We start from the raw sequence: 27,081 nt of genomic DNA, 5'->3' as shown, positions 1-27,081 counted from the left end.
TGGTGATTTTTTAGTGAAAAAAAAAACACTTCCCTGGCTAATTTAGGACTTTGAATTGATTAACCTACCGAAATTTTCCTATCCTATGCAATTGAAATAGCCTAGTTTTCCCTTTTCAGAGCATTAAGAACAATTTATTCAGAACAATTTATCACAATAAAAAATATCCAAAGCATCTTGAATGGAATGACTTAAAAAGGCAAATGACAACCACAATTTGAAATCTTACAATTAAACTTGGTAAAATTCTAGTTAATTGACTTCTTGCTATCTCAGAAAGGGTTTAGGTTAGGAAAATGAAACTTTCAGGGATAAACCTACAGACTAAAGTGTGTCCCAGGAAGGTATTTTGAAGCAACTACCTCTACTCCTTCTCCCTCTAGAGGGCCCTGACCTTTGCTGACCTTAAAAAATATGTGTGTTATAAAAGTGGAACCTTGCAAAATAGATCTTCTGCTTAATTGAAGTACAAAAAAATTGTTTTCAGTTTCATAACTTTGCTCAATTCCATTTTATAAGGTTTTAAAGATATGCTAATACATTTCCTAAATTCTGAAAAAAAAACATTGATATGGCTCAAAATTCTACTCAAATAACAGGAATTGTATTTTCAGAACTAAAGGCAGAGAAAAAGCAACTGGTAACTGAAAATTAATGTAAAATGTTGTTTTGTCAAAATTTCAATAGGTATAGACTTGTCATGGAGGCAAATTTCAGGGCCCTCTAGAGGGAGAAGGAGTGGAGGTTGGTACTTTAAAGTACCTTCCCGGGACATACTTTAGCCTGTAGACCCATCCCTGAAAGTTTCATTTTCCTAACCTAAACCCTTTCCGAGATAGCAAGAAGTCAATTAACTAGAATTTTACCTTAAATTTCTTGCCACATTATTATTAGGCTACCCAGCTCTGAAATAATTGCTGAAGGTGTATTTGCCTGTAAAATTAGAAACAGGCCCGAAGTCCCAGCCTCTTCCTTGTCAGAACTTCACATAGCCTAGCATTAAAGCAATAATTACACGTGACCAATGTTGTTATTCTCGCAATTAATCTTGCCGTTTTAAGTGACACGTGGCCAGACAAGTATTTGTTGCTATCTTTTAGGGGTTTAACCTTGATTACTAAAAAGACAAGTAAACAAACGCACCCTAAAAGCATGCCATTTCACACAATATTAACGAAAGGAAGAAAAGATTAAATTAATGAAAAAATTTGATATTTTTCGATTTTCTTTGTTTATTGTTTAAACAGTTAATACTAAGGTATTTAAGATATTTTTTCCTTCCCTTCTTTTCACCCTTTGACTGGTTTTGTGTATTTTCTTTCTATTGATTTTCCTGTAGTGTTTGGAAAGGCATTCATCGTGCCTGACCCCCATGATTCAGGGGGATCTGGTGTTCTCACGGGTGAGGACAGTATCATTAGATACTGACTAAATGGTTGACTAAAACAGGGCAGCCTGGTCTCCATAATCCACCACTGGGTCTAATCATGAAAGGAATTATGCTGTTGAGAAACCAATTTAATGAATGCCAAAAAGATACAATTTTGGTAGAATCCTCAAATGGTTCTAACTGCCTTAAGATCAGAAATATATCAGTTCTGAACAAGATACTAGAGATAGGGAAGCTAGTTTTGGATAATAACCAATCATTAACATTTTCCTGTGAGAAGGATTTCTCAGTTCAAGGCTCTCAGGGATTGCACTCAAATTCCCCCAAGAGTTTCATGCCCAAGGGGCTGGTATTCTTTGACAAGGGTATTTTTACAAGTGAATCCTTATTAGATGAACTGATGGATCAAGGTTTCACAAGAGTACATCCACTATTTGGTCAACAGACATCTGACAAGAGGAATGTTGATGGGATTATCCTTACTCCTTCACTTGACCTTCCTGAATTTATTTCTATTCTGGGTATGGAAAAAAAAAATCAAGACATATATTCCCCGTGTCATGATCTGTAATCACTGCCAAAGGCATGGCCACACTGCAATAGTATGTTGCAGTAAACCTAGATGTTCAAGATGTGCCAACAACCATCTAACATCTTCTTGTACTATTAAGAGAGATAATATTACACTATTCAAGTGCCCCAATTGTCTTGGCAACCATCATGCTAAAGACAAAGCATGTCCTGTAACAAGAAATGTTGAAAAGGTTATTGTTAAGGCAGTACAAGAAAAAATCACTATTGGTGCTGCTAAAAAAAAGTATGCAGATATCCTTAAATGCAACTGAATGACACAACTCCAGCTCTTTCTAATGAAGAATTCCCTCCCCTGAAAACCCCACTCTAAGCCCATTCATGTCAACTCAACAAAGAGTCTTAGAACCCCTAATTAAGAAAATAATTGATGATATCTTAACAGTTAGAATTCCTGAAATGATCAGCTCATTCCTATCCTCAAAATTTAAACAAATTGAAGATTCTATCTCAGGCCGTTTGGAAAATTTTTTTCAAGATTTTAGTTCCTCACATGCACCATCTGATAGAACATTTACAGATCTCACCTCAAATCATTCTATTTCTGAAGATGATTTGGAATCTCTTGACTCTGTCCCAATCTCTATTTCACCTGTAAAACCAACATCAGAAATCTCAAAAAAACCTCCAACAAAAAATCAATTCCTTAAAAGAAATGCAAGTGCTCTCTCACCTAACTCAAAACAGAAAGGAACTAAAAACAAACGGAAACAATCCTTAATATCAAAGACAGCTAACAGTTTAGAATGAAAATAGTTCAATTTAACACTACAGGTCTACCCATTGATTGTTTGGTTGAGTTAAAGAGGTTTTTGGACATTGAATCCCCAGAAATTGTTTGCATCCAAGAATCCCATTTGTCCCCTGGAAGAAATTTTAGTGTTAAAAATTATACATCACATAGAAAAGATAGGGTCCTAAATTCCTCTTCTCAAAAAGGTGGAGGCCTATTGACTCTTGTCAGAAAGGATTTGATTAGCTCTGTTGTCAATATTGATGTCCAGTCATCAATGGAAATACTAGTTATTAAGGTTAAGATGGATGACCTTCCCCCCTTGTCAGTAGTTAATATTTATATAAATAAACCCTCTTCTTTCAATAACCCAACTTTCAAGAAATTATTAGATCTTTCCCCAAACCAACTAATACTTGGAGATTTTAATCTTCACCATTCCCTGTGGGACTCAACCCACCCTAGAGACCCTCAATCATTGTTGCTCTTGGATTCAATCTCTATCAGTCAGATTTCCCACACACTAATCACACCTAAGAATTTAGGAACTTATATGCACTCCTCCAATGGTAAAAATTCAACCATTGATCTTTGTTTTGTTGGTAGCAGACTGTCTGCTTATAGTAAGGTGTCCAGGTTCCATGACAATCTTGGCAGCCAGTATTACCCACTTATTACAGAACTATCAAAAATACCAGTTCTCTCTAAATTTAACATTGCTCATAGATGGATTTTCAATGAGGATAATTGGAAACCATGGGCATTTAAATTGGGGAGTATGGTACCAGACTTAATTAATGATATTGATGATTTAAATGAAAATATCACTAAAAGCATCATTGATGCTTCAAATATATTTTTTAAACTCCAAACACAAGTAGTAAAAAATAGAAAAAAAAATGTACACTTTTGGAATAATAATTTAGAATCACTAAAACAAAATAAGTGTAACGCTAGAAAAATCTGGCTTTCAGATAAAAGTAACCTTTACAAAAAAATTGAAATGAGAAAGGCTGAAGCTACTTTTAAGAAACATGTCCTAGCTGAAAGAAAAGCAGCTTGGGAAGATATTTGTGAAAATTAGTTTAATCAGTCAACTCCTTCTAAAACACTTTGGAAAAATTTCAGAAAATTTGCAGGTTATCAGCATAGTGAACAGTCTATTCAAGAGATTAAGTCCAATGATGGTTCAATTATGTAAAAGCCATATGAAGTGGCAGAGTCTTTGAATAGTTATTTCGCAGGTCAATCTTCAAATACTAGCATATATAATAACTCTCTGTTTATGGAAGCTCAGTTTCCCCCAGGGTCTGTCATAAATCTTGACAAAGATTTTGATATGGATGTGCTAACTTCTACAATACAGTCTCTAAATGACTCAGCAATGGGTGAAGACTTGGTCCACAATAAGATGCTTAGAGCTCTTCCACTGACTTTCTTGGTCCCTTTTCTTTACTTGTTTAACAGATGTTGGGAAAGTGGCTCTGTCCCATCTGCTTGGAAGTCTTCAATTCTAGTCCCAATATATAAAGGTAAAGGGGATTGTTCTGACCCAGCCTCATACCGCCCAATTGCCTTAACCTCATGCATTGCTAAACTCTATGAGAAAATGATTAAGCTGAGATTTGAACCCCTTATTGATAATTCTCTTATCGCTGAACAAGCAGGTTTTTGGAAAGGTAGATCAACCCTTGATAACCTAATTCAACTTGATCATGACATTAAGAAAGCTTTTACCAGAAAGAGAGTTGTTTCTGCAGTCTTCTTTGATATTAAGAAAGCTTATGATACATTGGACCCCTTTGCAATCCTTAGACAGGCTCATAAATTTAATGTTGGAAATAATTTCTGGAAGTGGTGCAGGGCAGTGCTTTTTAATAGGACTATTAAAACCAGAGTTGGATCCATATGCTCCTCTGCTAGTACAGTCTCATTAGGTGTTCCTCAAGGAGGAGTTTTGAGTCCTCTTCTTTTCAACGTACTGATTAATGATATTATTTTGGCTGATATGTCCTCAATAAAGTTTGCCTTATATGCAGATGACTTAGCCCTTTGGACTGAAGGCTCCTCTCCTGAAGCTTGTCAACCCAAGCTCCAGGGAGCAATTGATAAACTGTCAATATGGCTTAATACAAAAAATCTGGTTTTTTCTATCCCAAAGACCACTGGCATGTTTTTTTCTAGGAAAATTAACCCTAGGCAAGATTGTCCCTCAATTAATCTGACTCTATATAAACAACAAATTCATTTTACCAGGAAAGTGAACTTTCTTGGTATGTGGCTGGATAGTAAGTTAAATTGGAATGATCATATTTCTTATCTTTGTGATGCACTTCAAAAACGACTGAATTTTGTGCATGCTGTTGCTGGGCAAAAGTGGGGTGCTAGCCAAGATGGTCTTCGAAAACTATTCACGTCTATAATATATGGAAAGATTGAATATTGTCTCCCTGTCTATTACTCAGCTTCAAAAAAGATCATTTCTAAAATTGAATCAATAGTTCACCATGGCCTGAGATTAATCAAAGGTGCACTAAAAAGTACTCCTATTGCAGCTCTGTTCAATGAGGTTAATATACCTTCTTTAGAAGAAAGATTCTTGAAACTTTCTTCTAATTACTTTATGAAAGTAAATACTAACCAAAACCTCCATGTTCTCAAGGAGTGTCTCATTAATCACACATTTTTCTATGGAAATCGGAAGACATATAGTAGTCCAGCCATTATCAAGTTGGTCTCCCTCCAGTTCCAAAAATTGTAGGGAGGTATATGGACTAACAACAAGTCCTTTCACCTCTTTGACTTCTTCTTCAGAAAAACTAGCTACTGGAAGCGCTATTCTGCTCCAGTCTGCAAACAATGGATATATACGATTATGAACAATAATAAACTGTTATTGATTGTGGGAAGTGCAAGTACCTGAGCTACCTGTCCCCAGCAGTTTAAGGCACTAGGCCGGCCGGTACCAATACGGCTCTTCCTACTCATTCCCGCTCTCTTCTGCACAATCAAAAACTATGGATAAATTGCGTCCCATTAAAAATTGACTTCTTCAAGCTTTAATCCTTATTAAACAATATTTCTCTTCTTTAAGGTATCAATTGCTGCCTTAAATATCTTACGATCAATTTCCCATGGCAGGTTAGAATCCAGGATAGCTGTATAAGTATTTGGAATCTTAGCCAAGGAGCAGAAACGCTTAAGAGCAACAGTCTCCTCACTCTGAGCCTGGCAATCAAATAAAATATGCTGGATTGTTTCCTCTGTTGAAAAGCAGATTCGGCATAAAGGGGAATGATGTAGCTTCCAATTAAATAACAAGCTATTTAGAAGTAGGGCACCTGATTTCAGTCGGTAATATAGCACTGTATTTAATCTTGTATGAAATGGAGATAACATTAATGTACTGTGATTAACTTTGGATCTTTGCCTGATAATATCTCGTGAATTGAGGTCAGAGGAAGGACTAGGAGATAACATGGAAGCCTTTGCTGCTAGAGAATCAGCCATATCATTATATTTTATACCTTTATGACTAGGAACATGTTGAAAATAAACTTCATTTTCCTTGATCTTAAGATTAAGAAGCTGTCTTCTAATATTATATAAATCTTTGTCATTAGCAATTCTATTAATATTTTGGATCAGTAGTAATGCTGATTTAGAGTCAGAGAGACAGAGTATATTTTCAGATTCAATGTTATAATTTATAAGAGCATCCAAGGCCAGGCGGATGGCACATAATTCAGCAGACAGGATAGAAGATCCCAATGGGAGAGGAGAATAAATATTCAAATTCAGGGATGGGATACATGCTCCTGCTCCAGCTCTTTCCCTCTGGACGGATCCATCAGTATATATTTTTCTATAGTTGGGGTAAGCCTTTGAGATGTGTTCAGCCAAAATAGTCTGGATCTCATAATTAGGAATCAAATCTTTACTAATAGAGATAAGTTCTACTTGACAGCTTGGAGGACTCATTTCCCATGGGGGGGACTCAGTAAAGGGATATACATGAAGCGAATGTTGATTCCAGTTTGGAACCTCCAGTTGAAACTGATTCCATGATGAATGGGCATTGGGACAGGCTGACTTCTCAGCAAAGGTATGTGCATATACAGCATGCTTGGCTCCATAAGCCTGGATTTGCGAGAAATACTTTATCCTTAGACTAGATGCTCTTTCACTTAGGGACACCAATCCCGACAGTGTTCTTAACTTTGACAGAGGAGTATGCTTATGCACACCCAAAGCTATTCGAATAGCAGAGTTTTGTAAAGATTCAAGGATTTTGAATGAGGATGGGGGACAAGCTGAAAATATTTGAATCCCATATTCTATATTTGAACGAATATATAATTTGTAAAAATCCAAAATAATCTTTGGGTGACATCCCCACTTACTTCCAGCAAGTCTTTTTAGAATACAAAGTCTCTGAATAATCAGAGATTTCAAAGAATTAATATGTTCATGCCACTGCATTTTAGAATCCATTAATAAACCAAGTAACTTCACTGAATTGCAATATGGGATCTCCCTTGAGAAAATTGTCAGTGGATTAGGAGGATCTAGAGTACCATTACTACTACTACTACTACTACTAATAACTCACTGCAGCACCAAGCCGCCTGAGGCCAACACAGCTACGCACGCTCCTCCTCCAACCTAATCTATTTAAAGCCTCCCTCTTTACACCCTCCCAGGAAGTTCCCATTTCCTTTAAATCCTTATTTATGACATCCTCCCAACCCAGACAAGGACGACCTGCTTTCTGTGTAGCCCCAGACGGTTGGCCAAAAAGGACAATCTTCGGTAATCTGTCATCCTTCATCCGTAGAACGTGGCCTAGCCATCTCAACCTTTCTTTCATTATAGCCCCAGAAAGCGGGATTGAACCACACTTTTCGTACAACCTACTGTTTGAAATACGGTCAGTCAGCCGGGTACCCAGAACAATCCGTAGGCAATTTCTCTGGAAAACATCTATAGTAAATATAATGGCTTTAGTTTTACTGATTGATATTGGAAAGCCAAATGCTAAAGAGAATCTCTGGACTAGACTTATATCATGTTGAATAAGGCTTTGAAGAAGGCTAATATCCCTTCCTGACTTCCAAATTATCAAATCATCTGCATAAAGGCCAAATGATGCATGAGATACTTGAAATTCAGAAACATACAAGTTGAATAGAAGAGGACTCAATATTGCACCGTGAGGAAGTCCTCTCGTAATGGGGCATTGCTCACTTCTAGACTGATTTACTTGAACGTAAAAATATCTATCAGTTAGAAAAGACTTTATAAAACTTATAAAAGGATACGGGAAGTCAAGATTTATTAGGATTTCCAATAATTTATTGTGGACTACATTTCCATAGGCATTCGACCAGTCAAACAGAACAGCCATTGTGACATGTCTTTTTTTGAGGGAGTTACAAACATCAGTTTCTAGCCGGGTAATGTTATCTAAAGAGCTATGTCCTTTTCTGAAACCTGTTTGTTCACTAGGAAAGAGATTGTTGACTTCAGAAAACCACTCAATTCTTGATAAGACAAGCCTTTCCAGAACTTTACTAAAGGAAGGTAATACTGATATAGGACGGTAAGACTTGAGATCATTAGATGAATAAGAAGGTTTTAAAGCTGGGAATACCTGAGCAATCTTCCAGGCATCTGGGAACTTTTGACTTGACCAAATAAGATTATAAAGACTTAAGAGGGCTGTATGAAACACCTTTGGGGACTCAAGAATCCACTTCATATAAATACCGTCATAACCTGGGGAAGACTTGATGTTAAGAGAATTAAGTGCTACACAAAATTCATCTTGGGAAAAAGGTTTCATCAGAGTACCCTTATAAGAACAGGTAAGAGGGAGATTACAAAAAGGAGGTCGGCTGGGATGAAAGTCTGAGCAATCATTTTTAAAATCATTGGTAAACAGATCTGCCTTCTTTTTATCTGATACAATTGGATATCCATCCTGAATGATATCATATCTACGGTCATCATTAGGCTGCTTTCCACTATTTAGTTGGCTAATGAAATTATGGACCTTTGAAATTGGGGTTCTAAAACTGATACTTGAGCTGAAATTCAGCCATGTACTCTGTTTAGCTCTCCTACAAATTAGTTTCACCTTAGCACATGACTGCTTATAAAAGATTGCTGTTGACTGAGATGGGTGCTTTTGAAACATTTTACGAGCCTTTCTTTTTGCCAGAACTGCAACCCTACACTCATCATTCCACCAATTCTTGTGTCTTTTGGAGCCATTGTAAAAACGTACCCTAGTCATTGGAATTGCCGATTTAGCTGACTCCAGCAGGATTGATCTCAAATTAGACTCAATGGCATTAATATCATAATTAGGAGAAACAAAGGAAAAATCTACTTCATTTAATATCTCACGAAAAAGGGACCAATTACCTTTGGAGTTGATAAATGTAGGGACATAGGGTTTGGGAGTGTAGCATAAATCTTGAAATGATATAAGAATTGCACAATGATCAGATTGGAGAGACGACACCTTTACCATCTGAACTAAATCATAATATGAAGAAGGACCTAGAAGCAAATCTATAGTTGAGAAAGAGTTAGAAGAAATATTATACCTGGTCTGAAAGTCAAATGGAGTGAAAATCAAGGTGTCAGGAAAATTGGACAATATGTACTCTATTCCTCTTCCTGCTTTGTTGCTACCTGCTGATTGTTCCCAGAGAGGACTGTGGGCATTAAAATCACCAAAAATAAAGGTATTATTACCTGATAATTCTGTTTCCAAGATACTTTGGATGTCCTTACTCCCACATGGATTATAAAAGGATTTTATGGCAAGATGGTTACCATTAGCTAAGGTAATTAATATGCCTACAACATCTATTTCATCCCTGTAGATAGTTAAGGGTTGAGGGGAGTGTTGGATTGAATCATGAACAAAAATTGCCACACCCCCTCCCTTTCTGTTAGTTGATCTATCCTTCCTGTAGCACTTGTACCCAGGCATTTTGATTTTCTTGTACTGATGAAGATTAGTCTCTTGTAGACAAATAATTCCTATTCTCTTATCATTTGCACATTGGATAAGATCAGCAAGTTTATTTGAATTTAAAGAGACGCAATTCCATTGTAGGATCTGCAGCTTAGTTAACATAGGAAGGGTTGAATAGGTGACATGCATGATATTTTGAGAGAATGGATGATAATTCTGTTCCTATTTCATTGAAAATAGAATTGGAAAAGTAGTATTCTGCAATTTCTTTTGTTATACTGGCTTTTTTATCTTTAGCCATATTTGATTGTAATATTAGGTCCACTGATGCAACATATTTAATTAAATTAGTAATATGAGGTCCAACTCTATCTTGCATAGTTATGGCTTGAGTAGAAATATTAGGAAAAGCTGCCACTCTTTCAGACCAAGATTTAGGCTTAGTTTTAGGATTTTTGAGGGATGGGCTAGCTTCAGCCACCTTGGGATGCTCCTTAGCCAATGGAGGGTAAGAAGTCTCAGTAGGAGGTATGAGTGCCTGATTTGGGTGGTTCTTGTGGACCTGTAGCCAGGGTTTTTGAGGAAGGGCTAAATTCCCTTCTTTGGCCTCATTACCTCTTGGACCTGATGGTACTTTGGACCGCTTGGCCAGCTCCATTGCAGCTATTGGGAAAGGAACATTTTCTTGAAGAGCAATCTTTAAAACTTTAGCTCGTTGAACATATTTAGGACATGAATTGTGATCTGTTGATTGATGTCTACCATCACAGTTTGTACATTTAGGCACTTCAGTGCATCTACTTTCTGTAGACAGGGAGTGATTACCAAGGCAATTAGGGCACCCTGGCACAGAAGAAGAACAATACTTAGATGAGTGACCAAGCTTAAAACATTTTGAGCATTGAAGAGGTTTTTCTTGGTATATTTTATGAGCTTTTTGCTGACCAAAAAGGAATACTGAGTCAAATTGGGAACTAGCAGGTAAGATAAAGAGGACACTCTTACTACTTCTTGTTCCCTTAGAATCTAGCTTGCCCATACGATGAACATCCAGAAACCTCCAGCATTTCCCCCTTATTGTTCATAAGGCCATCTTTCAAGTCGTCATTTGACAGTTCCAATGGTATGTTGTACAGTACTATTTTCTGAGAATTTTTCAGGGTTGGTTTCCACCATTCAGGTGTAACGGGATATTGCCAATTTTATTTAGGCTAAGGGCTTTGTAGGCTTCATTTCTGTCTAGAAACATAACCATTAGTGAACCATCTCTGTTCACATTCACAGTGAAGCTGCATCTAAAAGTTTTGAAAAGATTCATTCTAATGTTAGTAATATTTTTGATAGAGAAGGATTGATCTTTTACTGTTGGAGCAAAAAGGATAATGGATTTGTCCTTTATCTCCACAGCTGGATTTGGGTTTGAGAGTCCCATTATTTCAGGAGGACTCATAGAAGGTTTTTTTCGTTTCTGTTTTCTGCCTACTGTCTGAAAATCCTCATTTAGCAGGTTGTCAGTTTCAGAGATTGGTGGCTCAGAGACAGTAATCATGGTTTCATTCAGGCTATCATCATTGGATATTGGAGATACAACAATAGGAATATCAGCTTCTGATAACCAATTAGATGCTTGGCCCCCTTCCCTGAGGGGGCTAGAAGTGTTAGGAAACATTGGGTTCAGGAAAGGGAAATTCCAGAAACTCTAACCACGCAATAGATTTATATAAAAGGCAAAATAATACTTCTCAAACAAAAGGAGTAGCAAGAGCTTTAGTTCCTTTCACTCAGAAAATAAATGAAATCAATAATATAAATTTTTCATCAATTGATTTCTTCTTTTTCCTCCCTGCTGAATGGTATAGGTGTTCTTGAAAACCTAATCTTTTCTTGTCAGACCCAGATATCTCCCAACCCTCCTAATAGCATTGATAATGTTATTGATATAAATATCCCTGGCATGGATTGTCCTAAGAATAAAATGAATAGTCTAATCCTTCATCAACTCACATTAGCTAAAATGGTTGAATTTTATAATTGGAAAAAGATATTTACTGATGGATCAGTCTCAAAAGATGGGAAGGCATCCATAGGCATTTTTTCCGAGTGGAATGGTTCATCAGTTGGGATTAGAGTTTCAGATGGAATTTCCATTTTCCATGCAGAATGTCTTGCTCTCCATAAAGCTCTGGATACAGTGCTGGAAGTAGGATCAGGCACATTTGTTATCTTTTCTAACTCTAAAAGTGTTCTTTCTGATCTAAAAAAGAGGCAAGGAAAAGTTATACCAATTATTGTTCATCTACAGGAAAAGATTCAGAAAATAATGTCTTCTGATGCTCTTCAACTGAAAATGGTCTGGGTTCCTTCTCACATAAGGATTAAGGGAAATGAAATTGCTGACAGTATTGCAAAACAGGCTATCCACCACCCAATTACTTGGAAGGTTGCTCTCACTGTAAATGAATCTTTAAAGTTAATAACCTCTGCTGCAAGTTCTCTTAGAATTAATAATATATGTATTGCAAGAACAAATATTTATGTTTTGTCTTTTGAGGGGCATTGTATCCCACATCACCTTATCCACCCAAATAGGAAAATTGCAAACTCTATTTTCCGTCTGAGGACTGGTCATGCAATGACCAGATCTTGTCAAGCACTATATTGTCTTACAGATAGCAAGTCATGCCCTTTTTATAGGTGTGTAAATATTGATGAAACAATAGATCACATTCTCTCAGAATGCCCTCGTTTCACAACTGAGAGAAATATTCTAATCAGAAAAATCGAATCTCTGGGCCTGAAGACGTCCACCCCTCTCGTTTTAGATTTCACTCGTGTTAGTAAAGACAAGGAGATAAAAATATTAGAGGCATTGGGAGTTTTTGTGTCTTCAACAATGATTTTCAACTGGTTGTAATTTCATTAGATTTTATTGGGTTTGTTGTTTTTTGTTTTTTTTTTTCTCCCAGTCACAAGAGTTTGGTGAGAAGAGAAGATCATTTGATTTATTTGATTTGTATGTTTTTTTCGTTTCTATGTTTTTAGTTTAATTATTGTTTGGTGAAGCAGGGGGCGAAAGCCGAGCGTATTTTCTCTACAACAACAGGTCCTGTCCAATATTTATTCCTTTAGTTGCTTGGTTCAGATATTTTAAGACTACCTTGTACTAATTTTAAAAGATTTTTTCTACAAAACAGGTTTTTAAACAGAAATGTTAAACCAGAGAAATTGAGCCAAAGATGAGCAAAATAAACTCCTATAACTTCTTAGGCACAAAACAACCATAATTAACCATCAAAAAGTAAGTGAACTGTAAAACGAACAGAAATTGCACTAAATAACCAAGAAAAAGAAAAACTTGAAACAGTAAAATTCTAGTTAATTGACTTCTTGCTATCTTGGAAAGGGTTTAGGTTAGGAAACTGAAACTTTCAGGGATGGGTCTACAGGCTAAAGTATGTTCCGGGAAGGTATTTTAAAGTACCCACCTCCACTTCTTCTCCCTCTAGAGGTCCCCAAAATTTGCCTACATGACAGGCAAATTTTGACAAAACAACATTTTACCTTAATTTTCAGTTACTAGTTGCTTTTTCTCTGCCTTTAGTTCTGAAAATGCAATTCCTGCTATTTGAGTAGAATTTTGAGCCATAACAATGTTTTTTTTTTCAAAATTTAGGAAATGTATTTGCATATCTTTAAAACCTTATAAAATGGGATTGAGGAAAGTTATGGAGCTGAAACCAATTTTGTTGTACTTCAGTTAAGCAGAAGATCTATTTTGCAAGGTTTCACTTTTATAACACCCATATTTTTAAAGGTCATCAAAGGTCAGGGCCCTCTAGAGGGAGAAGGAGTGGAGGTAGTTACTTCAAAATACCTTCCCGGGACATACTTTAGCCTGTAGACCCATCCCTGAAAGTTTCATTTTCCTAACCTAAACCCTTTCCAAGATAGCAAGAAGTCAATTAACTAGAATTTTACCCTTGAAACTTGCAAAGAGAGGAGTAGCTTAGGTCAAAGAAAATAACCCTATGTCTTCTGTAGACCAGAACATAATTTGAATTTTACTGAAAAGAATCTTTATTTTGAATTGTGTGTTTTAATTTGTAATAAAATTTAAAAAAATTACACTAATAGCCAATGTTACTAAAAAGTACAAATGATTTTGAACTGACAGTTTAATACATATTAATATGAAGTCCTGACAGTCTCCACAAATTTATATTTATTAAAGTTGTAAACCAGAATACATTAAAAATTGGGGTAATAGTCCAACCCTTCTTTGCACTAGTTTAAGCTCCTTTTGAGGTTTTCCTGGTTATAATTTGTAGTTTTTGTTCATTTGGGTTTAATTTATTTATAGAGTGATTTATAGTTGTTTTAAGCTTAAGCAAAGTATTTGACTTAATTTTTGGTTATGCTTGTTTAATTTGGCTCTTCAATTTTTCTGAAAAATTCTCTTTGATGAGTTTTCTTTGATTAATTTATATTAGTTTTTAATTGACAAAGTCCTTTTCATAGACTAAGAAAGAGTATTTTAAATCTTTTGGTTTTCTTTTAATAATGCAAGTCTTGATGAAGTATTTATATGTTGGACAAAACTTAGAAACAAACTTAAATAATAGTTGTAGTATGATGTTTTGTATAGATTGGCACTGGGAAAATTTCAAATAAATTTGTTACTTGTCTGAATAAACTTAGGGGTTACATAAGATTTAAAAATTATAATCTACAACCTGTCACAACCTTGAACAGAGAAACATTTATTAACCATTTCCTTTCTCATGGCTTGAAAGTCTCAACTTATTTCTCTTAACCTTTATTGAAAATTAAGGGGTGTGTGTATATTACACACATCTCTTTCTTGATTTTGTTTAACTTCTGACTTAACATACCTTAACACTATTAGCCACTCCGACTATATCACAGATATGCCATATGGACATAGTTGGATGTTCACATTGTGTTTTGATTTAGTTAAACATTAAACATAAAAACCTACCATGAAAGTTTCAACTTAATACCTTATTCCATTCCTGATATATTGAATCACTTCCATTCTATCAACCTGGATTCACTTAAGAAAAAATTATTTAGTTCAACAGTAGCAATTGAAAACAGTAGTTGTTGGAGTTACAGTAATTTGCAGTTGGAGTTGCAGTCCCAAGTATTTGAAGTAGTGCTCATAAGTTGTTGCAGCTGCAATAGTCTTATTCACAGTCATGGTCACAGGTAGATGTTGTTGTATTTGTAAAGTGTTCACAATCACATTTAGTTGGAATTGCAATTGGCAGTTTTTGCAGTCTCAAGTAGTTATATAAGCAGTAATGGCCATAGCAAGCAGTCACGCAGCAAGTAGGTATGGTGTAATACATATACCCATGGTGCGTTTTAATTTAGTTCAATATGCATCTAACCTACCTTTGAAGCTTTACATTAATACCCTTTGCAATTCCAAATAAGTGCAAATATGCCTTTCTAACAACAACGTTTACTTAAACATTCTCATCAACATGCCCTGAAGGTTTCAACTTAATACATTTAGTCATTCTTGAGATTTCATAAATACAACCTTTTGAGAAACTTGAATGTACACTGGGGGTTTTGATTTTTTTCAACATATCCTGTAACAAGATCTGAAATTTCCAACCTAACTTCCCTAGAGTATCATTAAAGATTCCACACACATCTTTTTTTCAATCTGGATAACATAGCGCCTTTTGACTTAGTTTTATACCCCCTCAAGCCTCCTTAAAATGAGACTGATTACCCTATTTTGTTCCTGAAATGTTGAATATATGCCATTTTTCAAACCTTAATTTAAGTTCACCTTTTGTTCAGTTTAATAGTAATAGTAGCAATAGTATTCATACAGGCTTTGAGAGTTTCAACTTAATATCTTAATCCATCCCTAGGACATAATCATGTGCTCTTTGAGAACCTATATGCCCTTGATCCCTTTCAATAATGCTATGTGCCTTAGTTTTATATCAAATATATTTTCTAAAAGTTTCTACTTGTTACAACATTCCACTACTCAGACATTGCATCTGTTCCATTTAGAAGCATGTTTGTTTGCACATCTCAAGCATACAGCATGGGGTGACCTACATTTTTCTTGAGTATTGCCATACTTTTGACACTTGAAGCATTGTATCATTAGTCAGTTGTACCTCTCAATATTCCTTTGTCTTCCATAAAGCCAAATACTCTGGGGAAGAGTGTTCTCAAATGCAACACAAATACTCAGGCTATCTTCTAATCTTTTGGTCTCTCAATTGTATCTTTTCAACCTCTTTAGTTTCTTAATTTCAATATTAGTTTTGGCCCTGAGGTCTGTCAGCAGTTCTTCCTTTGTATAATCTAGGGCTATTTGCTTGATTACACCATAGCTGACCTGTCTTCTCTTCAGGTGCCAAATTTGTTCATTGTCAAACTTTTTTATTTTCATTAGAGCATCCAATACAGTTTGTAATTGAACATATACATATAGCCTATTCCTATCATAGTTTGAGTAAAAGTCTAAAGTCTGTGTTTGAAGAGTTTTCTTTAGTTCTAGTGTGATTGCTCTGTCTGATGGGAGATTTACCTGTGAGGTGAAAACCACTGTTAGATTAGCCACTGACTCACTGAATACAAAATCAGTAGTTGCCTCTATTCTATTATTCCTTGTAAAAATCTTTCCACTATAGGAGTTTTTACAGTTTTAGAGGTCTCTTGCTCAACAGGTGAGCCACTTCTCTCACCATTTCTTTTTAGCACAGCACTAATCCCTTCAGCCTTCATAGGATTTACAACATTTGTGATGTCCTCCTCTTCTTGTTGGGCTAGGGGAGGATAATCAACTGATAACCCCAACAATCTACTGAAGGTACTTATTGAAGGTACAAATTGTAAGTTCTGGGCTTAGGGTGCATGATATAAATGACCTTGATGATTTGTATATGGCAGAGGTGCAACTGGGAAGGGCCCTTGTGTTTCCTGATATGTTGACTGAGGATATTGTAAGTGAAAATTTTTAGGTGGGTGATGGGGCTGTCCAGAGTATACTGGAAATGACTGGGTGTGAGGTGGTGAGTATGCTATGTGTGGAGATGAGAATCCTATTTGTGCTGGTGTTGACCCTGCTTTGGTTATGTGGTTTGTCTGTTGTGGATGGCTAGTACCCACTGTGATACTTCCCCCAGGGGGAACCCCCATTAAAGGGTGGGAATTCATTAATGAATCCTAATCCAATTATTCTAAACACTCTTACCCAAATTAAAAATTTATAATACCAATAAATCTGAAAATAAACCTGGGCAAAAAATTATTTTTCGATTTTACCATGTTGGTCCGTTTTTGTCCCACAAAAGCTTTGAAAAACTAGAAACAAAATACCAGTTTCAAAATCTATCATAGTGAATACATAACAATCTGTATGTTTTGTTGCCAGTTTAAAACTGGTGTGCCATTTCTAAGTGTTGCTGATAGTATTATATGTTTTATAGTTGACATTAATTTATTTCAGAGATAATATTATGGATGTGCCTCAAACTCCAAACATGGCTGAGCCTATTACCATTCCTGAGACTGATGTTGTTAAAAAAGGTAAGTTATCCAATAAAAATTTTGGTAAAAAGCTGAAAAGAAAGCTGCTTTTCTTTAGCTTTGCTTTCTGTTAGTCCTCAGTAAAAATAACAAAAAAGAAAGAACATGCAACTGCATAAAAACTAGGTAATGAAAGAGTTATTTTGCAAGACAAAAGCCTAAATTATTAGTTATATTTTTTGTTTCAGTTTGGGGAGACAACAAGTCTTTAAGTTGAAAAATTGTCTCTTACTTTTTCCTTTTTTTGGGCATAAACAAAGAATTACAAAGCAAATCAAGAAAGCAATAAGAAAAAAGCATTCCCACTGAAGATTCTATTTGTATGGCAGCCACAATAATCATCTATTAATTATAAGGACTAGTTTTATTATAATTATCTATAATAATACAATTATATATTAATTATAGGGACTAGTTTCTGTCTCTTGCAACAAGTATTTTGAAAAAACTAAATTACCTTCATCCTTCTTCATAACATTACTTGATGTTTGTTTGTTTCCTGTGATTATCTTTTTGTGATTTGTAAATAAATCAAGAAAAAGAAAATGAGTTCATGATAAGGTACATGCTAGTGACTAAAGAGGATACACCAAGCAATCTTCTTTTTTTTCAGTTAACACTAACCACCCTTCTTGGTAGCTAACATGCAAGTTGTTGGTTTTTATTGTGTGACATTTATTATTGTCTTTTGCCATTTTTATCTTTATTATTTCCTTGGCAAAGAGCACATAATTCCATCAGGTTTTTTTTTTTTATTTGTCCAAATTCTGTCAAGTTTCCCAGTTTTCCCAAACTGTTTACTAAGAGCTGTTCAGATATTTCTATTTTTATATATTGCAGTCAATAGATTTTGAGTAGGAGGGGTACAAAAAAGTTGGTTTTTCTAGTTTTTTTTTGGTAGATTTTAGACAACTTCCCTTTTCCCTCGCTGCAAACATTTACTTATTTTTCAAACACACTTTGTTTTTTTTCATAAATATGGGGTATTTGTTCAGTTTAGCTAATCATGATTATCTAATAGATAGCCTACCAAAGATATTCCATGCTTTATTTTTCAGGAAACATTGTCTTTATGTTTATTGTAAATAATATTTTCATTGCATGGATTTATTGTAATTTTAGTCAATACTTGTTCTAAGATTTAAGCTCAAGCCCTATTGAATCCGATGATAGTTTAACCTCAAGTAGTCTGATTTGTATGTTTTTTATGTCTTAAAATTGCAAGATTGCCTCTAAGCTATATTTGCTGTCAATTGAGACCCTTGTAAAAAGAAAGATTTTTTTGTGGGGGGGGGGGGGTAGAAAAAATGATTCGTATAATTGGTAATAATCTTTTTAAATATTTTGTGTTGGTCATTTGCCAAAGATAGTTTGATTTCTGTCATTATTCTTTCTTGGGGCCATTGTGTTGAAAATGAGAAGCAGTTGGGCTTGTCTTGTAAGCTTTTCTGTTGAATGTGTTTGATGTCCATTTTATTCATACTTTCTTTCAGAAGTTGAAGAGGCTTTACCAAGTAACCATGAGGAGCTTTTTGACTTTCCAAACCAACTTCTGTCTGTTAAAAGGGAAAATGTTCCTGTGGGTACTTTTGGCTATTTTTCACAACCATGTAAACTTGAGCCTGACACGCAGGAACTGGGCTCCACATGTTTTGACAGTAAAGGTACATCTCAAGCATTTGTTTTTGTATAATCAACTATTTTGGGTAATATTATATTAGGGAAAACTAGAACAAGTTAGAACTTGCTAGGACTTCATCATCATAAGATTTGAAACTGCTGAAGGCAAAAAGAGATAAAAAAAAAAAAACTTGAAACCATGCAATAGATTATGGACAACAAATTCTGGAATTTGTAAATTTCTCTGTAAAAATTTGCTAATTTTGTTCAAAGAATTTGTTTCATTTCTAAAATAAAATTAGTGTCTTTGTACTTTAGTAGTAAATAGTAAGTGTTTTAGTGTAAATATTTTGTATTTGTAGATGATGGTATTTCTTTTTTCACTCCACTTGTTTTATTTCCATTGTTATAAATCCGACAGAAATTATATTGTTATTATTGTATAAAATTTTCAAAGAACATTACTAAACGTTTATAGTAAGACTCAGCTTGCATTATGAATTTTGGAAAACACATCAAAGTAATTTAAGTATTAAACACAAAACCATACACTCACTGTCAAATATTCCCCTAAAATAAACCTCTGTCTTTAAAAGGAAAGACATAAGCGCTACGTAAATCAGCACTGTATTTATTGTTTTTACAAATCTTTAAAGGGATTATGCTACTATATATAGAAGTTTCCACAAACAACTCTAGAAAAACCCAAGTTTAAACAAAAGTTTAAATGGCGAGATGTTTATTATAAATGTTCAGTTACAAAAGAATGCCCAGCATTTATAGGAGTAAGTCAGAGAGGAAGAGAATTTCTGTGTGGAAAAAGTGAAAACTATGTTTCTGTTATGTCCAAAACAGTACTAGTAGAAAAAAATGGTGCAAAAAATAAAACCACTTAAAGTAATGACATGCACATGAGCTTTGAGATTTTTCTCATCATAGAGATATAATCATCATATTATATGTCATTTTTCTTATTTTGCCTATTTTCTTTATACCTTTGGGGGCTATTATTTATTGAGAATGTTTTATCATACTTTGATTATTTTCTATCTCGTTATTTTTGTTGTAGAAGCTGAATATACTTCGCCAAGTGATGTTGACATGATTAGAGAAACTTCTAATTCTACTCTATCACCTGAGCATCAACAGCTACCTTTGAATGTTGCATCCAGGATATCCAATGTTACATCACTAGCTGTTACACAGAATCCTTCTGCAATTCTGTCAAATAGTTTGATTAAACACCAAAGAGTACACACGGGTGAAAAACCCTTTAAATGTGAAGTATGTGAAAAAACTTTTTCTGTGTCATCCAGTTTGAGTAGCCACCAAAGAGTACACACGGGTGAAAAACCCTTTAAATGTGAAGTATGTGAACAAACTTTTTCTTTGTCAAGTAGTTTGATTAGACACCAAAGAGTACACACGGGTGAAAAACTCTTTAAATGTGAAGTATGTGAAAAAACTTTTTCTAGCTCAACCAATTTGATTAATCACCAAAGAGTACACACGGGTGAAAAACCCTTTGAATGTGAAGTATGTGAAAAAACTTTTTCTCAGTCAAGTAGTTCGATTAGACACCAAAGAGTACACACGGGTGAAAAACTCTTTAAATGTGAAGTATGTGAAAAAACTTTTTCTAGCTCAACCAATTTGATTAATCACCAAAGAGTACACACGGGTGAAAAACCCTTTGAATGTGAAGTATGTGAAAAAACTTTTTCTCAGTCAAGTAGTTTGATTAATCACCAAAGAGTACACACAGGTGAAAAACCCTTTGAATGTGAAGTATGTGAAAAAACTTTTTCTCAGTCAAGTAGTTTGATTAAACACCAAAGAGTACACACGGGTGAAAAACCCTATAAATGTGAAGTATGTGAACAAACTTTTTCTTTGTCAAGTAGTTTGATTAGACACCAAAGAGTACACACGGGTGAAAAACTCTTTAAATGTGAAGTATTTGAAAAAACTTTTTCTAGCTCAACCAATTTGATTAATCACCAAAGAGTACACACGGGTGAAAAACCCTTTGAATGTGAAGTATGTGAAAAAACTTTTTCTCAGTCAAGTAGTTTGATTAAACACCAAAGAGTACACACGGGTGAAAAACCCTATAAATGTGATGTATGTGAAAAAACTTTTTCTGTGTCATCCAATTTGATTAATCACCAAAGAGTACACACGGGTGAAAAACCCTTTGAATGTGAAGTATGTGAAAAAACGTTTTCTCTGTCAACCAATTTGATTAGTCACCAAAGAGTACACACGGGTGAAAAACCCTTTGAATGTGAAGTATGTGAAAAAACGTTTTCTCTGTCAACCAATTTGACTAAACACCAAAGACTACACACGGCCGAAAAAACCTTTAAATGTGAAGTATGTGAAAAAACTTTTTCTGTGTCAAGCAGTTTGATTAAACACCAAAGACTGCACACGGCTGAAAAAACCTTTAAATGTGAAGTATGATAAAAAAAAAATTTCTGAGTCAAGCAATTTGATTTGGCACCAAAGAGTACATGCTAGGGAGAAATCATTCAAGTGTGATATATGCAAGAGAGAATATTCTTCTAGATCAAATCTTAATAATCATACAAAAACCCATTTTTAGAAAAGGCCCGCTAGCTCATAGTCTACAGTAACAACTTCTATGGTCTTGCTCAACCCTATTGTAAACCATTCTCTTGTTTTTTCTTGCTGCTTGTTTATATGTTATTTTCTTTTCAGTCCATTAATTGATTTGTGGTATATTTTTGTTTGTTTTTTCAGTGATTATAGTTTGCTTTTTGTTTTAAGTTGTTTTTTCCTTTGGCTGATTCTCTCCCCCCCCCCCCAAATCTGTCACTATATGTATCCGTGTTGGAGTAAACACCCCAGTAAAATCAATTGTATTCTTCTTAAAAATTTATCTCCCCTTCTTTGACAGTTTTTTTTGCATATCATCTGGATTGAAACATTGTGAACAAACCTATATGAAGTTTTTGTTCTGTCCTCAGAGAAATAAATCCTTAAAACTATGATTGTCACCAGGATTCCTACTCAGGGGATAAGGGAGGATGTCTGCTCATTAAGAGATTTTTCTAATGTGTTGAGGTCTTTTAAAGCGATTTTATACCCTCTGGAAAACCAATGCAGAAGTAAAGAAACGAGAATTATTGGTTTGTTCTAGTGTTGTAATTGGTAAAATTTGGTCACTGTAAAATTTGATATTTTACGGACCTCCGTAAAATTGGAAACTTTGGGAGTGCTCTATCCTAAACAAAGCATGTGTAATGTTTGTTTTAGTAAATTTTATTGCTTTATTGATAATTGAAATTATTTTGAGAGAGTGATAATTTAATTACAATTTTGTTTGATATTTAACCTGTATTTTCAGACCAAAAAATACAAATTTTTGTGGAATTTTAAACGTTTATAAATATAGATTAGTGAAAGTCATAAAAAATGGGTGGTCTATTTATCATTCGTGTCTAATAGTTTATAGGTTTTACAAATTTTTAAATAATCTGGTTTTTGTCATTAATGTTATGGGCAACAGTTTACAAAAGTAGACAAGATCAGTTATTTTAATTTTTAACTAAGTTCTTGAGGGATTAAATATTTTTCTTCAATGAAAATGTTTATTAGGTGGGTTTTATTTGTTATTTCAGCAACAATTTGACTTACTTAATTGACTTAAGGCCGTGATTAAGCGAACTTGAAAATATCAAGATTCAAAATTGAAGTTAGGGTAGCCTTCTGTCTCTCAATTCTCTAGAGACCTTCGATTGTCAAAAACCATTCAAATAGCACTTATTCATTGGTGGGAATAGCAAGTTAATTATACCAGCTTGTCAATCTGGTTTCTAGGGCGATCTGAAATGATTCTTTCTGGCAAAAAACTTGTAAAAATTTCTGGTAGCTGAAAATATTCTATGGGACTGTTCGAAAACAGGAAAATACATCGAAAAATGGTTGCAATCATCTTACAGTTAATTGTCTTCTGCTCATGATAGTACCGATTTTGTTCTAAAAGGAATATTCTTCATAAAGTAAACTTGTGAAAAAGAGCTATACATTTTCTAAGATTTCTAAGCAATTAGAGGAAATAGAGCAAAATCCTAGCAAACATTTTCTTGCATCTTCAAGAAGCTACAGCCTGATATTAAAAGCGGTATCTTCCACCAATGAATACTTGAGTACTTTTTAAATATAAATTTTCAATTTTAACATGGGATTTTTGAGTTCCATCAGTTCACTTGATGGAACTCATCAAGTTAAAGCTTTTGCTTTAAGAGAGATGTGAGTCTTCGCCCCCATTCCAACAGTCCTGTGCAAGCATGACTGCTTCTTGGAGATCATCACCGATCATAGAGAGATACCGGGCAAGAGTGTCCCTCCATCTGAACCGGAGTCTTTATGGGAGCGCTTCCAGCCATGTTCAAGGGGATCAACTCTGAAAAGTGTGCTGGCGGATGCTTCTGCTGGCATGCGAATTAAGTGGCCGAAGGCCTCGACCGAGTCTGTTGATTTTTGAATTAAAATAGAATAGCCGTGGGCATCAAGTCATGGCTAATTGTAGAAAAAGCCAAGACAGATAGTCCAATTGAGTGAGAAGAAAAACCTGACATTAATCCCCCCCCCCTCATTGCCGATGTTACCATCTCCCACTTATGCTACGCCTCTCATGTAACTAATGTTAATGACGAACTAAAGTCAAGCTGTTGAGGTTCTACCAGATGATTCACTGTTCATCACGCTTGGTTGGGCAAATATATTGGAAAAGTATCCAATATATTTGTTAGTGGCAGTCTTTCAGGTAATTCACGCTCGGCTCCTTCATTATAATGGAAAATAATGCAATTTGATTAATAATGCCATTTAATGCAATTAAATTAGTAACTAATATTACTTTATTACAAATAGAAATTCTTTTGAGAGAGTGACTATTTAATTACAATTTTTGTTTGATATTTAACCTGAGTTTTCAGACTAAAAAATACCAATTTTGTGGAATTTCAAAAGTTTATAAATATAGATTAGTAAAAGTCATAAAAAACGGGTGTTTTATTTATCATTCGTGCCTAATAGTTTATAGGTTTTACGAATTTTAAATAATCTGGTTTTTGTCATTAATGTTATGGGGAAAAGTTTATAAAAGTAGACAAAATCATTTATTTTGTATACTAATTACTAAGTTTTTGAAGGATTAATTTTGTTTTCTTAAATGAAAATGTTTATTAAGTGGGTTTTAGTTGTTATCTCAGCAACAATTTGACTTACTTACTTGACTTAAAGCTTCTGCTTTAAGAGATATGCGAGTTTTCACCTTCATTCCAAATAGTCCTGTACAAGCATGAACGCTTTTTGGAGATCATCACCGATCATAAAGAGGTACCGAGTAAGAGTCACTCTTCATCTGAACCAGAGTCGTTCAGGGGGATCAACTTTGAAAAGTGTGCTGGCGGATGCTTCTGCTGGCATGCGAATTTAAGTGGCCAAACCACCGTAGGGTTCAACTTACTGCACATATAATATGACTCACTATAGGCTTCAGGGCCTGATCTCTAAAATTATCCCTTGTGTGATAAATTGGAGATGTATTGTATTTATGTTTTTTGATTGTGCAGAATATTTTTCTTATTCTTGAAACAATCTGTACAGTGTGATTTTTTATTGTAGCCATTTTCCTATTGATGTAAATAGAAAAAAACACTGGCTGAATAAGAAAAAAAACTAATTTTCCCTGTTCTACCCTATGATTCTAAAAACAACCTTTAAACAAAAAATACTTGTGTCATTTAGAAAAGTGCTTCACTTTACTTTACCCTTAGCCCTCTCTAATATGTTTTCAGAATTTTGTTGAAGCCTAATTCATTCTCAACAGCCCCAAATGTACACAAATCCCGAATGAAGCAACAAGAAAGATTGTTTATAAAAAGTAGGGTTATGGGGTTAAACGAAATTTCTGAGTAAAAAAAACCTTTGTATGGTGTATAGGATCTTCAAACTATCCAAGTGTTTGCTTTGCGTAGTTTGTCCACTCATTTCAGCTTTCCAGCGTTCCTCCCCCCTTAAACGCGCTAATGCGTAAATGGCATTTACTGTATAAAATGAAAATTCGTCCCACAGAGCATTTCCTTCTCTTTTTTCTTTAGTGTTCTTTGCCTATAGCTTAAAAACGGGACGGAAAAAATAAATAAAAAGCTGTCCAAACGCTCGTCCATATCGGAAATTTTTCTTCTAGTTTTTCCACAAAATGTACTATCTAAATTATTAGTGTTTTCAGATACTGGGAAATTTTCTCTGAAAATACTAACAGAATGCCGCGAATATAAATAGCAGGTATTGATGACTCTATGAAGAATTTAGTCAAAAGTCGATCAGACAATTTAAATCTTTATATAATTTATTTGGTCAAAAACTCTAGAATCTCCGGCTGCTGAAGTATATGTGACACAATATTTAGGGAAATTATGACTTATTACAGTTAAATTTTCGTGAGCAGGATCTAGCTAAAAGGAGGAGGTGTGTCTGATTTAAGTTTATGCTATAGTGTGACCAACATTTCATGTAAATATGGGTTTAAAGTAGAAATGTGATAAATTAGAATGGGAATATTATGAGTCCACGAGTTGTTGCAATATCTTGAAACAATGGGTAGAAAATCCCTTCAATAAAACAGCTATATCCACTAACTTGAGGGGTGTGAGCAATGAGAGCGAAAAAAAATTGGCTTAGGAAGGTTGGGTCTAAGGAAACGAAGGAAGTATTCCCGGAGTTCAATCAACCCTGACTAAACATTTTCTACGACTGAAAAGGTTCGAGACGAGAATGGTTACAGAAGCCATAACAGGAATAGGAAATTTTGGGAAACGTCTTTCCTGAATAGGGAGGGGTGAATCTCCATTATGCCAAAAATGTGAGATGGTTACTGCAGGAACAAGACGGCATCTGATAGAAAGATTTCGAGCAAGAATCAGACAACGGCTTGAATTATTGTGTACTTCTATTGTTATTCTATAGGATATAGAAAGGGAAAGGGAAGTTCAATTTATATAACGATGGAAAATAAACTTAAATACATTAAAAAAAAGTGAAATTAGATTTTGATTTCGTTAATGACTGTATTGGATTTAAGGTAGTATAGGTTTTGTTACTTTTTTGGTTTTAGTATGATAATTATGTGTACATGACTTCAAATAAGTGCATTGCCAAAGGTCTAAAGAGGAAACATGAAAATTTGAAACGAATTAATCCCTGTGTTAATTTCAAGGAAATCATCTTGTCTTACTATAACTACAGTGGTTTTGACCTTGATTTGTTTCTTTCCCTTTTTCTGTCTAGTGTTAACAGAAAAAAAAACAGCTGATATGTGTGGAAGAAAATAACTGATCAAAGGAAAAGCAAAGGTCCAAAAAGTGGCAAACAAGTTGTAGTTCAGTTGTTCCTCTAAATCGACAATGAGGGGTCCGTAAGACCTGGCTTTAAGGATAGAGGTAGCCCCAGGGTTGCATCTTCATACAGCAATCCTACACCATAGAAACAGAGGCATTATCAGACTCTGTCAAAAATCCCATTTACTTTCCGATTGCTAATTCACTGCAATATTTACCAGCCTTCAAATCAATTTTTGAATTGACATCAATTTTTTGGTGACTAATAAGCAGGTTTTAAAATGATTTTCTAAAAAATGGTTGTCATTTATGACTAATGAAATGAAGAATAAAATTGATATGATGAAACGTAAACATAATAGAACGTTTCTGGAAAAAGGGTGAAAGAAAAATGAACGATAAAGGATATCAATACTTTTATACATTGACAATTTTTCTTCCCAATTTCTTAGAAAAAAAATTGCTTTTGTGTAGAAAATTATTACTTTGAGAAAAAGTGCTAAATTGCTACGTTTTCTGAAAAATGGCACTTTAAAAAAAGTGCTAAAAGTAGCACGATATCTTTTATAAGCAGTCATGTGCTAAGGTGAAACTAATTTGTAGGAGAGCTAAACAGAGTACATGGCTGAATTTCAGCTCAAGTATCAGTTTTAGAACCCCAATTTCAAAGGTCCATAATTTCATTAGCCAACTAAATAGTGGAAAGCAGCCTAATGATGACCGTAGATATGATATCATTCAGGATGGATATCCAATTGTATCAGATAAAAAGAAGGCAGATCTGTTTACCAATGTT

The 27,081-nt window shown here is 34.7% G+C and overlaps 1 protein-coding gene across 1 annotated transcript; it reads left to right on the top strand.

Moving 5' to 3' along the window:
- Nucleotides 1-1,175: 1,175 nt before the first annotated feature.
- On the top strand, nt 1,176-22,328 carry LOC136031885 (zinc finger protein 271-like). The gene is made up of 4 exons (XM_065711833.1): nt 1,176-1,258; nt 17,213-17,292; nt 18,786-18,956; nt 19,982-22,328. Exons 2-4 carry the CDS (start codon nt 17,223-17,225, stop codon nt 21,376-21,378), a joined length of 1,638 nt encoding a protein of 545 aa, XP_065567905.1. The 5' UTR covers nt 1,176-1,258; nt 17,213-17,222; the 3' UTR covers nt 21,379-22,328.
- The last annotated feature ends 4,753 nt before the right edge of the window (nt 22,329-27,081 follow it).

This window comes from Artemia franciscana, chromosome 10 (genome assembly GCF_032884065.1).
Source record: "Artemia franciscana chromosome 10, ASM3288406v1, whole genome shotgun sequence".
Taxonomy (NCBI): Eukaryota; Metazoa; Arthropoda; class Branchiopoda; order Anostraca; family Artemiidae; genus Artemia; species Artemia franciscana.
Note: the sequence above shows the minus strand (reverse complement) of the source record. Positions and strands in the feature narration are given on the sequence as shown.